This window comes from Panthera leo, chromosome E3 (genome assembly GCF_018350215.1).
Source record: "Panthera leo isolate Ple1 chromosome E3, P.leo_Ple1_pat1.1, whole genome shotgun sequence".
NCBI lineage: Eukaryota > Metazoa > Chordata > Mammalia > Carnivora > Felidae > Panthera > Panthera leo.
The window spans coordinates 10,885,659-10,899,993 of record NC_056694.1 but is presented as its reverse complement, the minus strand read 5'-3'; the positions used below and the strand labels follow the sequence as shown (position 1 = coordinate 10,899,993).

General features: G+C 46.9%; 1 protein-coding gene and 1 non-coding gene across 8 annotated transcripts in view; both read left to right on the top strand.

Annotated features, from left to right (window-relative positions):
* Positions 1 to 994: 994 nt before the first annotated feature.
* The window catches only part of LOC122209703 (general transcription factor II-I repeat domain-containing protein 2B), a 50,427-nt gene continuing 37,086 nt past the window's right edge, over positions 995 to 14,335 (top strand). For 3 of the 7 annotated variants that reach the window (XR_006197719.1, XM_042921818.1, XM_042921819.1), the window contains exons 1-2: positions 2,461 to 2,578; positions 10,912 to 11,015. Coding sequence is in view for 6 of the 7 variants with exons in the window: in XM_042921818.1 (XP_042777752.1) it covers positions 10,917 to 11,015 (99 nt within the window). In the remaining variant the exon portion in view is untranslated. Of the gene's footprint in view, positions 1,054 to 2,441; positions 2,579 to 3,092; positions 3,165 to 5,334; positions 5,355 to 10,911; positions 11,016 to 14,335 lie in introns of those variants that run through there. The other 4 variants (XM_042921816.1, XM_042921817.1, XM_042921814.1 and 1 more) reach the window with 4 other exon arrangements.
* Positions 7,487 to 7,594, top strand: LOC122210394. Its single transcript, XR_006198042.1, has one exon. It is a non-coding gene; the product is annotated as a U6 spliceosomal RNA (small nuclear RNA).

Sequence of the window (14,335 nt, the reverse complement as noted above, 5' to 3'; positions counted from 1 at the left end):
CTGAGCCACCCACGCACCCTTCCCTGGTCTTTTTTAATGCTACGTTTTCCACATTTTGTGCTTCTTGTTGGTGATTTTGCTGCTTAAAGTGGCTCTCAGACACAGTGCTCAACTGTTGTCTGGTGCCCCTAAGCACAAGAAGGCTGTGATGTGCCTTAAGTAGAAAATACCTGTGTTAGGTAAGGTTCCCTCGGGCATGAGCTGTAGATAGTGCTGTTGGCCATCAGTTCAACTAATGAATTGACAATGCATGTTACATAAGGTGTCTTTGAACAGACACACACATAAAACAGGGTTACGTATTGACAGGTTCGCAAAAATGTCATGACCAGAGGCTGGCAGAAACCTAACCTTGTATTACCCCGCGGAGTAGTGGTTCAGTCTTGCTCATTGTTTGCCTAACTTCATAGAACACAACTCTTTGGGATGAGGAGAATCAACTGTAACATAATGGGAATATTTTCCAACATCTCTTTTAAAAATAACATCAAGGGGCACCTGGGTGGCTCAGTCGGTTGAGCGTCCAACTGCGGTTCAGGTCATGATCTCATGGTTGGCGAGTTCAAGGCCCACATCAGGCTTTGTGCTGACAGCTCGGAGCCTGCTTCGGATTCTCTGCCTCCTCTCTCTCTCTCTCTGCCCCTCCTCTGCTCTCTCTCTCTCTCTCTCTCAAAAATAAATAAACATTAAAAAATAATAAAAATTTTAAAAATTAAAATAATGTCAAAAAAGCAGGCACTTTGAAAAAAAAAATTTTAATGCTTATTTTTGAGAGGGAGAGACAGGGACACAGAATCTGAAGCAGGCTGCAGGCTCCAAGCTGTCAGCACAGAGCCCAACACAGGGCTGGAACCCATGAACTGCGAGATCATGACGCAAGCCGAAGTTGGATGCTCAACAGTCTGAGCCACCCAGGCGCCCCTGAAGCAGGCACTTTTCTAATTAAGTTTTATTTTTTTTAATCCCAGTATCGTCAATATACACTGTTATATTAGTTTCAGGTATATAATACAGTGATTCAACACTGCTGTACATCACTGAGCGCTGGTCATGGTAAGTGTATTCTCTTTAATCCCCACCCCCCTCCCCTCTAAGTAACCAGCTTGTTATCTATAGTCAAGAATCTGTTTCTTGGTTTGTGATACTTTCAAAATTACTTGTTGAATTGTTAGCTTTACTCTGAAAGGATACGGCTTTTTTAATGTTTATTTATTTAGAGAGAGAGAGAAAGAAAGCGTGGGCAGGTGAGGGACAGAGACAGACACAGAGAGAGAGAGAGAGAGAGAGAGAGAGAGAGAGAGAGAGAGAATCCCAAGCAGGCTTCACGCTGACAATGCAGAGCCCGACTAGGGACTGGATCTCATGGAGTGTGAGATCTTGATCTGAGGTGAGATCAAGAGTCAGATGTTAAACCACTGAGCCACCCAGGTTGTTTTTTTTTTTTTTTTTAACAGCATCTGCTAGGAAGCATATCTTTGATAGACACAGAAAGAAAGTCTCAGCAAATTTGAGACATTTGTCTTTTTGCAAAATAAATGTATACTAGTGGGGCACCTGGGTGACTCTGCCGGTTACCGGACTCTGATCACAGTTCAGGTCTTGATCTCAGGGTTGAGTTCTGCCCTGTGCTGAGCTCTGTGCTGGGAGTGGAGCCTACTTAGAAGGAAAGACAGACAGAAAGAAAGCGTGTACTAGAACATATAAACTGCGAGACAGTAATTACCTGTGGGGAAGAGAAGGGAACAAGAACAGTGCCTTCGGTTGTGTCTCTGTAATATTTCTTAAAACTATGAAATAAATATGGCACACTAGGTTACATCTGAGCGATGGGTAGGTAAATGGTTTCTGTTCTTTTCTCCTTTTGGCACAATAATACACGTAAAGCGTAACTAAGAAGAAATAACACTACTGTAATACTGGGCTGTTTGCTGGAGCGCCACCACCAACGGATGAAAGGCTCAAGATTGGTTGGCGATGGCACTGACCCTACCAAAAGGTCGGGACACGCCGTTACAGTTCCTGACAAATAACTCGATGGCTTCAAGGCAGAGTCTCGGGTCCGGCGAGTTGCAACCTCACCGCTTTAAAGCCACAAGCTACAGGCGTGCAAAATACCATATTAAACAACTGCATGAAAGGAGGCCCACGTCTGGGGGCGGTGTGCAGGGGTGAGGCGGGACACGTGCCAGCCACTCATCAAAGGCTGGGGACCCAGGCGCGCGCCTGGCCTTCTGCGGACCGCGGCTGAGCCTGCAAACAAATCCGGCGTGCAGCTCCCCTGGATTCCACAGCACCGGAAACGGCAACGCCCACTGGGGGCGCTGCGGACACACGAGTGGAGGCTGCCTTCCAGGAAGCCAAAAAAAAAAAAAAAAAAAAACACACAACGGGGGTGGGGGGGTGAAGAAAGAAAGAGAAAAAGGAGGGATAGTGGAGAGTCGGGCCCCGGCCGCCGCCCCCACGCCGCGCCCCGCCTCTTCGCCGCCAGGGCCGCCGCCGCTGCCCACGGCCGCTCCCCGGCGGTCCAGCCGTCAGACCCCTCTGCCGACCCGGCGCTGCCCGCCGCCGGGGACCTCAGGTGCGTACCCGGCCCCCGCCGCGGCCGCCATTAAGAGCGGGTGCTTCTCCTGGAACTTTCTACGCTCGCGGGGCTGGCCAGTGGGAAGACTGGGGCGGGGGAGGCAGGCCGGCCGTCCAGGCGCCCGGCGGGAGGCGCCCCTGTCGCCGCCCCGGCGGCCCCAGAACCCCGTTCCCCGCGGGGCCGGGCTCAGGAGTGGGGGTGGGGCAGGGAAACCCCGCCGCGGGGACAACGGTCGCGCGCACGGACGCGCAGCCCTGTCCTCTCTGATTGGCTGGGCGGGGGCGGCGGGGGCGGGCGTCTGCAGGCTCTGGGCTCTCTGGGCCCAGTGCGCGTGAGGTCACGCTCGGCCTGGCGTACGTGGGGCTCTCCCGCTGCGTGCGGACGTGCTTGATTGGGTAGGTGAGGGGCGGGGCCGCGGCTGTTGCCTGGTAACTGCCGGGGCGACACGGCGAAGGCGTGGGACTCCGCCCCCCGCGTCGCGCGTGGCGAAGGGTCCCCCGCGTGGGTTCTCGCGTGGATTGTGGCAGCGAGCGGACTGGGGCGCCCTGTCTGTTAGAAGAGGAGCCACCGACCCCGTGCTGCGGTCCGTCTCGGTGATGGCTTAGAGTTCAAGGGCGGAAGGGCATTCTCCGCCGGTCAGACCCAAGCTTAGCTGTTTTAGTAACGGCTTTATTGAGATAGGTCGTTAGGTGCGCCTTTTATAGTGTATGATCCATGGTTTTGGGTCCACTCAGAGAGCTGTGCGGTCACCACCGTCGTATCTCAGCACTTTTCCATCACCCAAAAAGAAGCCCCCTTCCCCTTCCCAGCCCCCTGCAACCGCCAGTGTCCTGTCTACCTAGGTGGTTCTGCCTGTTCTGGACGTTTCCCGGTAGATGAGATCATCCTTAGGAGTCTGTGTCTTTAACTTCTTGTTTATGGCTGAGTAGTGATCCATTGTATAGTATAGATATGCCATGTTTCCCCCTCCCCGCCAATGGATATTTGGGTTGTTTCTACTTCTTGGCTGTAATGAGTAATGCTGTACGATGGACATTCGTGCACGTGTTTTTGTGAGGACCTGTTTTTTGCTCTTCGGTATATACCACGGAGTGGAATTGCTGAGCCCAAATGTGCCTTTCGAGGGGAAAAGGTTTCATGTTTTGGTGGCCTGCTGGTAATGGTTTGTGTGACTGGCACAGGGGGCCTTCAGCACCCACAGGACTTGGTGTCAGGCTGCAACAGGTGTTAAGCTGCAGTGCTGATGTGGACTGGTTCTCAGTTCTACCTGCCTGCCTGCCGGTTACTTCCTGAAGTGGGCTGCCTGAGCTCTGGGTCTTTACCAGGACCTTTACCCGGAATGCCTGGACATTCTCTTCCTCGTTCTCAAGCTGCCCAACTTGGAAATCATGCTGGCGTGCCTTCATCATCTTATCCCTTTCGGTTACTCTGTTTCCACATGCCCTGGACCATTTCAGGGGTGGTCTGGCTTTCATTTAGCCTTTATTACCTGGTATTCCACCCGGTCTATGGACGTCTGTCTCACTTGAGAGCAGTGGAGGTGGAATTTATTCACCTTTCTTTCTTGGTGCCCTTCCTGTGAGCAGTGTATGCCAGGTGCTCAAAATGTGTTTTTAAGTTTTTATTAATTTTGGCTAAGCTAAAGTTCTTGACTAGTTGTTAATATTTAAACTTGACTAATCTTATTCTGTGACCTTGAAAATACATATTATTTCTTGTTCTCTTCCATATTCCTTGCTAATTGCAGAATAGAATACCTTGTTGTCTTGAAATTTATTGATATTTATTTATTTTAATTTTTTTAATCTTTATTTTTGAGAGAGACTGCACAAGCAGGGGAGGGGCAAAGAGGGAGGGAGACACAGAATCCAAAGCAGGCTCCAGGCTCCCAGCTGTCAGCACAGACCCTGACTCAGGGCTCAAACTCATGAACTGCGAGTTCATGACATGAGCCAAAGTCGGAAGCTCGACCGACTGAGCCACCCAGGTGCCCCTATTCATGTATTTTTTAATTTAATGTTTCTTTCATTTTTGAAAGAAAGAGAGCGCACCAGTGGGGGGCGCAGAGAGAGAGGGGGACAGAGGATCCAAGGCAGGCCCTGCACTGACAGTAGAGAGCCTGATGTGGGGCTCAAACTCACAAACCCCATGCGGGGCTCCATTCCATGAACCGTGAGATCATGACCTGAGCTGATGTCAGAAATGTAATGGACTGAGCCACCCAGGTGCCCCTGTTGTTATTTTTTTTAATGTTTATTTATTTGTTTTGAGAGAGAGAGAGAAATCATGCGCATGAGCCAGGGAGGGGCAGAGAAAGAGGGAGAGAGAGAATCCCAAGCAGGCTCCATGCTGCCAGCACAAAGCCTGATACGGGGCTCAGTCTCACGAATTCTGAGATAATGGCCTGAGCCGAAATCAAGAGTCGGACGCTCAACTGACTCAGCCACTCCGGCACCCCTGTTGTTACTTTCTTTTAAGTTTTTATCTGGCTTTATTGAGATATTATCGGCATGTAACGTTGTGTTAGTTTTAGATGTACAGTGTAGTGATTTGCTATATGTATGTATTGCAATATGGTCACAACTAGTTTAAGCAACATCACCTCATGTAAGTTACAAATTTTGTTTTTTAGTGTTTATTTATTTTTAGAGAGAGAGAGAGCACAGACAAGGGGCAGAGAGGGGCAGAGAGAGAATCCCAAGCAGGCTCCGCACCGTCAGCACAGAGCCGGACAAGGGGCTCAGTCTCATGAACCATGAGATCATGACCTGAGGTGAGGTCAGGAATTGGCTGCTTTACTGACTGAACCACCAGGCGCCCCACGCGTTGTTGTTTTCTTGTAATGAGAACTTCTAACATTCATCCTCTTAGCAACTTTCAAACATACAGTACAGTGTTGTTAACTCCAGTTGCCATCCTGTGCGTCATAGCCCCAGGACTTCCTATTTTATGACTGGAACTCGGTACCTTTAACCCCCTCCATACATTTGTGTTGAATGGTGAATAGGTCCACTTGAGTTTATAGTTCCCATTTACTGTGGCCCGAACTTTGGAGAAGGTGACAACTCAGGAACTTAATTAAAATCAAGGTCTCCGAGGGGCGCCCAGACGGCTCGGTGGGTTGAGTGTCCCGACTTCGGCTCAGGTCACGATCTCCCAGTTTGCGCATTCGAGCCCCGCGTCGGGCTCTGTGCTGACAGCTCGGAGCCTGGAGCCTGCTTTGGATTCTGTGTCTCCCTCTCTGCCCCTCCCCTGCTCGTGCTCTCTCTCGCTCTCAAAAATAAATAAACATTAAAAAAAAAAGTTTTTTTAATAATAAAATAAAGGCCTCAGAGACCTGAAAAATTCACCTTTGGAAAGGAAAACCCAGAAACAGTCTGAAAAATAAACTGGGCCACTATTTCAAGATGTGAGGGGTTTGCCAAATGGAGCAGATGACATTCTAAATGATGAACAGTATAGGTTATAGCAGTGAATGCTGGATCAGGGATGGGCAAACTTCTTCTGTGAAAGGCCAGATAATAAGTATTTTCGGTCTCTGTCACATGCATGCAACCCTGTCTTTGCAGGAAAGCAGCTACAGCTGAGATGGAAACATCTGTGTTTCAGTAAAACTTTATTTACAAAAAGACGTGGCAGTCTGGATTTGACCCACAGGCTGCAGATTGTTTACTCCTGTTCTAGATGTTTGCTTTCCATTAGCAAAATTTTGCATTGAGCAGGAGAGACCCACAGCCCTCAAGGATTGCTGGGAAAATATGTGAGATTTGAGAGGGTTTTTTTGTTTTGTTTTGTTTACATCTCCAGTCTTAGAAAAAAATTGGGGCCCCTGGCTGGCTCAGTCAGAAGAGCCTGTGACTCACTCGATCTCGAGGTCAGGAGTTCGAGCCCCACATTGGGTATAGATTGCTCAAATAAATATACTTTTTAAAACCCAATAAATACAAGAGCAAAAGGTTAAGCACTGTGTAAAATCTCTGATCTAAAGGAACATTGCTTATTCTTTAGATTTGAATAGAAAAGAATTAATCACCAGGTAAGCTTTGGGAGATTTTACTCTGTGGTACAAGCTCTCACCGTTAAGGAATTTTAGCTTTGTTAGAATGAAACATGGGGACCCCTGGGTGGCTCAGTCAGTTGAGCGTCCAGCTCTGGATTTCGGCTCAGGTCACGTTCTCATGGTTCGTGAATTCAAGCCCTGCATCAGGCTCGGTACTGACAGCGTGGAGCCTGCTTGGTATTCTCTCTCTCTCTCTCTCTCTCTCTCTCTCTCTCTCTCTCTCAAAATAATAAACTTTTAAAAAAAGGGGGGGGGGAGAATTCAGTGATTTTTTTTTTTTCCTGGAAAATGTTCTCAGGGTGGGAGACCCCAGATCAGCTTCTAATCATGTTTCGTTGTATTGTTTTAAGTAATCGCTACACCCAGCACAGGGCTTAAACTCACGACCCCAGGATCAAGAGTCACATGCTCCAGCGACTCAGCCAGGCAGGCGCCCCCAGCTTTCATTATTTCTGATGCTCCGTGACTGGATGGGGTCTTCTGAGTCAGAAAATTGAAAAGACAAGGTTCCTGCCTGCATTCGTTGCTAGGTGAAGGATGCAACAAAACGATAATTATGCAACACTCGCTTTTTTGTCATTGCGGGTAGCGCAGTCAATACCAAGTGATCATATCCTTTTCAGTTCCACCTCGCTTGATTTTGCCTATCATGTGTTCTCTTGTAAAAACCGGAGTTTTGACATCACAGTCCTCTTAGGGATTACTGTGGTGTAATTAGCAGAAATGATACCTGTACCAGGGGCACTAACAGATGTCAATCAAGCAGCTCACTCTTGGGTTTTGCAGGCAGGCTTTGCTAGAACCGTCTCCATGCAAAAAATCGTGCAAAAGGAGAGATAACGACGGTGCTTGCTTCAGCAGCGCGTACGCTCAAGTTGGAACAACACGGAGAAGAGTAGCACGGCCCCTGCACGTGGATGGCACACAAAATGAAATAGATACAGTGGTGTCCATACGTGCACTTGACTTAGGAGAGTTCAGCCATGGTCGAACTGCAACAGTGAAAAGAGGAAAATCACTATTTAAATATTTTAGGCACCTTCTGTCGTTCCAGTGGAGGAACATCCGACTTACGAGCACGCAGGACACAGGAGCCTGGAATATTCCAGTCCCTTAAAGGGTCTCAGTTCTCAGGGGCCTCTCAACAGGAGCATCTCAAAGCACCATATGGGATTCCAGTGTTTTAAAATGTGCTTTTTGGGGCACCCGGGGTGGCTCTGTCGGTTAAGCGTCCGGCTCTTGGTTTCGGCTCAGGTCATGATCTCGTGGTTCGTGGGTTTGAGCCCCGCATCGGGGCCTGTGCTGACAGTGTGGAGCCTGTTGGGCTCTCGTTCTGTCTGTCTCTCTCTCTCTCTCTCTCAAAAATAAGTAAATATATTTTTTAATGTGTTTTTTTCGGGTCACCTGGCTGGCTTGGTCGGTGGGACGTGTGTGACACTTGATCTCAGGGTTGTGAGTTCAAGCCCCGGGTTTGGTGTGGAGATTGATTAAAAATAAAATCTCTTAAAAAATGTGTGTTTTTCATACATCGTGGCCCCTAAACTAGTTCACTGGATGATTAATGGAAGAAACCATGTCGACACTGCAGGGAAAACTGGCTGGCGGGACTCCGTGAAGGGTTACGATCAGAGACATGGTCACAGTGAATGTAGTAGTCCTGCCATCAACACGTGAGTCATCAAACAGTGGCATTTCGTGTTCCAGTAGCTGCTTGGTGACCAGCCAAATAGGTGATAAGATTTTAGACAGATGGAAAATATTAAAATTGTGGCTGAAAGACATGAACTCTGAAGATACAGTCATTGATGGCAAAATTCGGAAAGAAAAGGGAGCCCTCCCCCGACCCAAGAAGAATGGCCTTCTGATACGCAGCTCAAAGTCACTCTGAGTGGTTGACATGTTTCAGGACCACTGCCTTGAAAAAATGTGCGTAGTGTTGGCAAAGTTGCATCGGGTGATAAAGAGCTAGAAGTCAGCTCCCTAAACAATTAACTCATAGAAGGAAAATGTTCCCTCTGGGACAGATAATTTATTGCTTCCTAAGATAATTTTGACCATGGGTGAATTTGCCTTTGGACGTACCTACTTCCATTATAATATGGGACTCTGTTGTAGGAAAAGTTTGGTTTTTTTTTTTAATGTTTATTTATTTATTTATTTTGAGAGAGAGAGAGACAGCACATTCGGGAGCAGGAGAGGGGCAGAGAGAGGGGGGAGAGAGAATCCCAAGCAGGCTCCTTGCCATCAGTGCAGAGCCCAATGTGAGGCTCTACCTCATGAACCATGAGATCATGACCTGAGCTGAAATCAAGAGTCAGATGCTTAACTGCCTGACCCCCGCCCCCACCCCCCCTACAGCTTTTTGTTTTGTTTTGTTTTGTTTTGTTTTTTTAGCTGACAACACTCTGTCAGATAGGATACAGAGCACTTGAAATTCTCATGTATTAGCAATAGGAACACAAAATAGTACAGCCACTTTGGAAAACAGTTTAGTCCTTTCCTATAAAGCTTAAAAAGCCTACTTCTCTTGGGGCGCCTGGGTGGCTCAGCCAGTTAAGCATTTGACTTCAGCTCAGGTCGTGATCTCACGGTTCATGAGCTTGAACCCCGCATCCAGCTCTCTGCTGACAGCATGGAACCTGCCTTGGATCCTCTCTCTCCCTCTCTCTCTGCCTCTCCCCTGCATGTGTGTACATGCGCACTCTCTCTCTCAAAAAAAAATTACAGATCTTACACTCAAAAGAATGAACTTTACATAAATTATACCTTAATTAAAAAAATTTTTAAATGACGCGAACAGGTCTTTCTTTAATAACCAAAGATGTGAAATGTAATCCTACTAAGGATCTAGTATACAGCAATTATAAATAAGTTTAAAATAAAAACTTTCCTTTATTTAAAAGGAAACTGCGAGTGATCCATTTTTTTGACCATTTTTTTCCCTTGCTAAATAAAATCTGCAGACATAAACAATGTTTGAGTTCAGAGATGAGTGCCCCACTTTGATTGCTTTATGCTCCGCTTCATTGAGAGACCTCTGTACTTGGAGGTTATTTTAAGCACATGGAACACCATGTCCTTTTTCATGTTACAAACCACCCACACATAAACAGCTTATAATTACAGACTTCTACTTGTTCTCAAAAATGGGTGTGATAACAAGAAGACACTCAAAGGTTTTAGGATCATTATTTAAAAGCTTCAAATTGGGGGTGCCTGGGTGGCTCAGTCGGTTGAGCCTCCGACTTGGGCTCAGGTCATGATCTCACGGTTCGTGAGTTCAAGCCCTGTGTCAGGCACTGTGCTGACAGCTCAGAGCCTGGAGCCTCCTTCGGATTCTGTGTCTCGTTCTCTCTCTCTGCCCCTCCCCTGCTTGTGCTCTCTCTCTTTCTCAAAAATAAATGAAAACATTTTAAAAAGAATACAAAAAAAAATACAAGCCTCAAGTTGAAGTGTGTATATTTCCTCAATCACTCGTGGCCAGGTCATGCCTGGTATGAAGTCACATTCTATTTCATAATAGGGAGACTGATTTATAAAAAGTTTTAACCAAAAACATTTGCATCCTAATGGTTCTGCTAGCCTATGGTCTGTCTCAGGAAGAACATAAATCTAATTAAGGCATCCTCAAGTGTCTTCAGAGAATTTATTTATTATTATTTTCTTAATGTTTATTTTTGAGAGAGAGAGACAGAGCGTGAGCAGGGGAGGGGCAGAGAGAGAGAGGGAGACACAGAATCCGAAGCAGGCTCCAGGCTCCGAGCTGTCAGCACAGAACCCGACGCGGGGCTCGAACTCACAAACTGCAAGATCGTGACCTGAACCAGTTAGACGCTTAGCCGACTGAGCCACACAGGCACCCCTATTTTATTTTATTTTATTTTATTTTATTTTATTTTATATTTTATTTTGTTTTATTTTTTATTCTATTCTATTCTATTCTATTTTATTTTTAGTGTGTATTTAGTTTGAGATAGCACTGGTGGGAAGAGGGGCAGAGAGCGAGTAGAGAGAGAATCCCAAGCAGGCTCCACGCTGTGAGCATGGAGCCTGAAGCAGGGCTCGATCTTACGAACCATGAGAGCATGACCAGAGCCAAAATCGAGAGTTGGACTCTTCACCGACTCAGCCCCCCAGGCGCCCCGGTTTCTTCACCCATAAAGGGAGGTGGGAGCTAGGTCATCTGTGAGAACCGTCCCAGCTCTAGATGCGTACTTAGAGGTCACTGAGGATTTCTACCACTCACTGTCTTGTTACTTCTCTTGGACAGGGATCATGGCCCAGGTGGCGGTGTCTGCCCTGCCCATGGAGAACGAGGAGGCCTCAGAGAGCAGGATGGTGGTGACGTTCCTCGTGTCCGCTCTGGAGTCCATGGTGAGGCAGTCTGCGGTTCTGTACAATGTCCCCTAGTTGGACCACTGTCGAAATCCTAGAGCTGGGCCACACTCTGACGCTCGGCCGCAGTTCTGTACCCTGTCTGTGTAACCGTACCCTTCTGCGTAGAGGTCACGGGCTGGGCAGGTGATTTTAAAGCCGCTTCTTACATGGTGGAAGTAATTCTGTCAATGTGAACTTTCCGGATCTGAAAATTTAATGAAGGCACCTCTCTTCCCTTGTTTGAGAACGTTTCTGCTCTAAATTCAAAAGCAAACCAATAAGGCTATTTCTGCACGTCTATTTAGGTCCGATGTGCAAAATGTACCTCGTGGGTAAAAACGTGGTGAGAAACGTGTATAACCTCAAAGTGTCTGATTGCAAGATACTTACCGATTAGAAAGGGAAAATCAACACCTTAATAAAAGTGGAGAAACCTGAGAAACCCCCTTTAATCAAGCGATCAGAGTGGACATCAGCAGTAATGGGACAGACCGACATCCCACGCCTCCCGACGTGACGCTCCAGGCGGGGGCTTCACCATTTCTGTGCCATTCCTGCCCAAAACACATGCCGAATCTAATGGGGAAGCACCAGGCAAGCCAAATTAAGGGACGTTCTACGAAATGACTGGGCTGGACTTTTAATAAACATCAATGTCACGAAAGACAAAGACTGGAGAACCATTTCAGATCGAAGGACAACTGAAGAGCCAGGACGTCATGTAGAAACCGTGACCCTGGGCTGGATCCTTGACCGGAAAAAAATAAATAGATTTTTTCTTTTTCTATAAAGAACACTACTTTTTTAAGAATTTTTTAATGTTTATTTATTTTTGAGAGACAGAGACAGAGAATGAGTAGAGGAGGGGCAGAGAGACAGGGAGACACAGAATCCAGAGCAGGCTCCAGGCTCTGAGCTGTCAGCACAGAGCCGGACATGGGGCTCGAACTCATGAACTGTGAGATCATGACCTGAGCCAATGTCGGACGCTTAACAGACTGAGCCACCCAAGTGCCCCTCTATAAGGAACGTTATTGGGTCTGGGCCCCTGGCCGGCTCAGTCTCAGGAGTATGCGACTCTTGATCTGGAGGTCGCAAGTTCAAGCCCCACGTTGGGTGCAGAGATTACCTAAAAGTAAATAAACCTTTAGAAAAAGGATATTACGGGGTCAGCTGGCAAAATACCAAACACACACGAAGCTCCCTCTCATGCACACGTACATGTGCACACACACACACGCGCTCACACCCCTAGAACCATCATGTTTGAACTAGAAAACCAATGTAAAGAGAAATTTTGAAAGTAACCCGAAGTAAACTGAATAATGGCCCCCAAGATGTCTGTGTCCTCACCCCCTGTGCCTGTGAATGTTCTTACTTGGCAAAAGGAACCTTACAGATGTGATTAAGTTAAGGATCTTGAGATAGGGACATTATCTTAGGTTATCTGAAGGTAGATAGATAAAACTGTTTTAAAAAAAAAACTTGGAATAAATTTTAAAAGAAAGTGTCAGTGTCTGTTTGAAGAACAAACTAGAAATGTTTTACTCAAGAACTGACCATCTGCCTTCCCTTGACAAATGTTCATAAAGTGCCTTCCACGTCTGAGCCCTTTTTTAGGCACTGGGGCCACAAGCTTTTTGAAAAGACAGATAAGGTCCTCCTCAGACGATCCCACGTCCTATTTGGGGAGACAGACGATAAACAAATTCCATGTGGATGTTTATATTGGTAAAGATAATAAATAACAAAAACAGAGGGTCAAGAAACATTTGGAGCGAGAACAAGTGGTTATGGCGGGGTGATCTGGGGGAGATTCTGTGGGCAGTTGCCTTTTATGCAAAGACGTGGATGAAGTGAAGACGTAGGCCAGGCCGGTATCCAGCGGCAGAGTGCTCGGTGAGAACAGCTTGTGCAAAGGCCCCGAGGTGGAAACAGGTGTGGTATTTTGGAGGAGCATCAAGAAGTCCAGTAACGCTGCAGCAGGGGGAGGAAAGGAGAGGTGGCCAGAGGTAAGATTAACAAGGCACCAGGTGGCCAGATCATGTAGAGCTCAGGGCTTCTCTCCTCAGGGCTCTGGGAAGCCATTGGAATGTTCTGAGTGAAGGAATCATTTGGGGGAGTGGTTCCAACGGCAGTGGACTAGGCTGGAAATGGTGGAGGTGGGGAGAAGTGATGGCTCCAGAAGGGTCTGTGGAGTTGACAGGACTTAGCGATGGGTTGGATGTGAGCCGTGAGGTTTTCTTGGGGGAAAAAAAAATCAAGAGTATTTTTCATATTGTGATAAGGTATATAAAGATCATAAAATTTACTGGTTTCACCACTTTTAAGCGCACAGTTCAAGGGCATGAAATGCAACCGCATTGATGTGCTGCTGTGGTCACTGTCCCTCTCCAGAGTTTTCCGTCTTCCTCAATCGAAACTCTGTCCTCATTAAACAAAATTACTCCCCACCCATCCTTCCCCTAACCCTATGGAAATCAAGTAGAGTTGTGTTGTTGTTGTTGTTGTTGTTGTTGTTGTTGTTGTTGTTAAGATTTTATTTTTAAGGGGCGGCTGGGTGGCTCAGTTGGATGAACCTCTGACTCTTGTTTTCGGCTTACGTCATGATCTCACAGTTCATGAGTTTGAACCCCACCTTGGGCTCTGTGCTGACAGTGCGGAGCCTGCTTGGGATTCTCTCTCTCCTTCTCTCTCTGTCCCTCCCATGTGCTCTCTCTCTCTCTCTCTCTCTCTCTCTCAAAATAAGTAAAATAAACTTTAAAAAAAAATTATTTTAAAAGATTTTATTTTTAGGCAATCTCTACCGCCAATGTGAGGCTCGAACTCACAACTCTGAGATCCAAGAGTCACATGCTCTACCAACTGAGCCAGTCAGGCACCCCTGATTTTTTATATAATACACTTTTATTTAGGAATACTTCGTTTTTATTTTTATTTTGAGAGAGAGCGTGCACGCGCAAGCAGGGATAAGGGGCAGAGGGAGAGAGAATCCCGAGTAGGCTCAGACCAGAGCCCGATGCGGGGCTCAATCCCACGACCCTGGGAAATGACCTGAGCCGAACTCAAAAGTCAGACGCTCAACCAACTGAGCCACCCAGGTACCCCTGTTTAGGAATACTTTAAAGATTTACGGAAAAGTTGCAGAGTGAGAGATCTCCCACGTGCCCCTCACCTATCACTTACCTAACTACGGCACATTTGTCCAGATTGATAGATCAGTATTGCTCTCTCACTGCTAGCCAGCTCCATACTTTCCTCGATTTTCATCAGCATTGTTTTGTTTTGTTTTTTTTTAACCTGTTATTGTTTTTAAT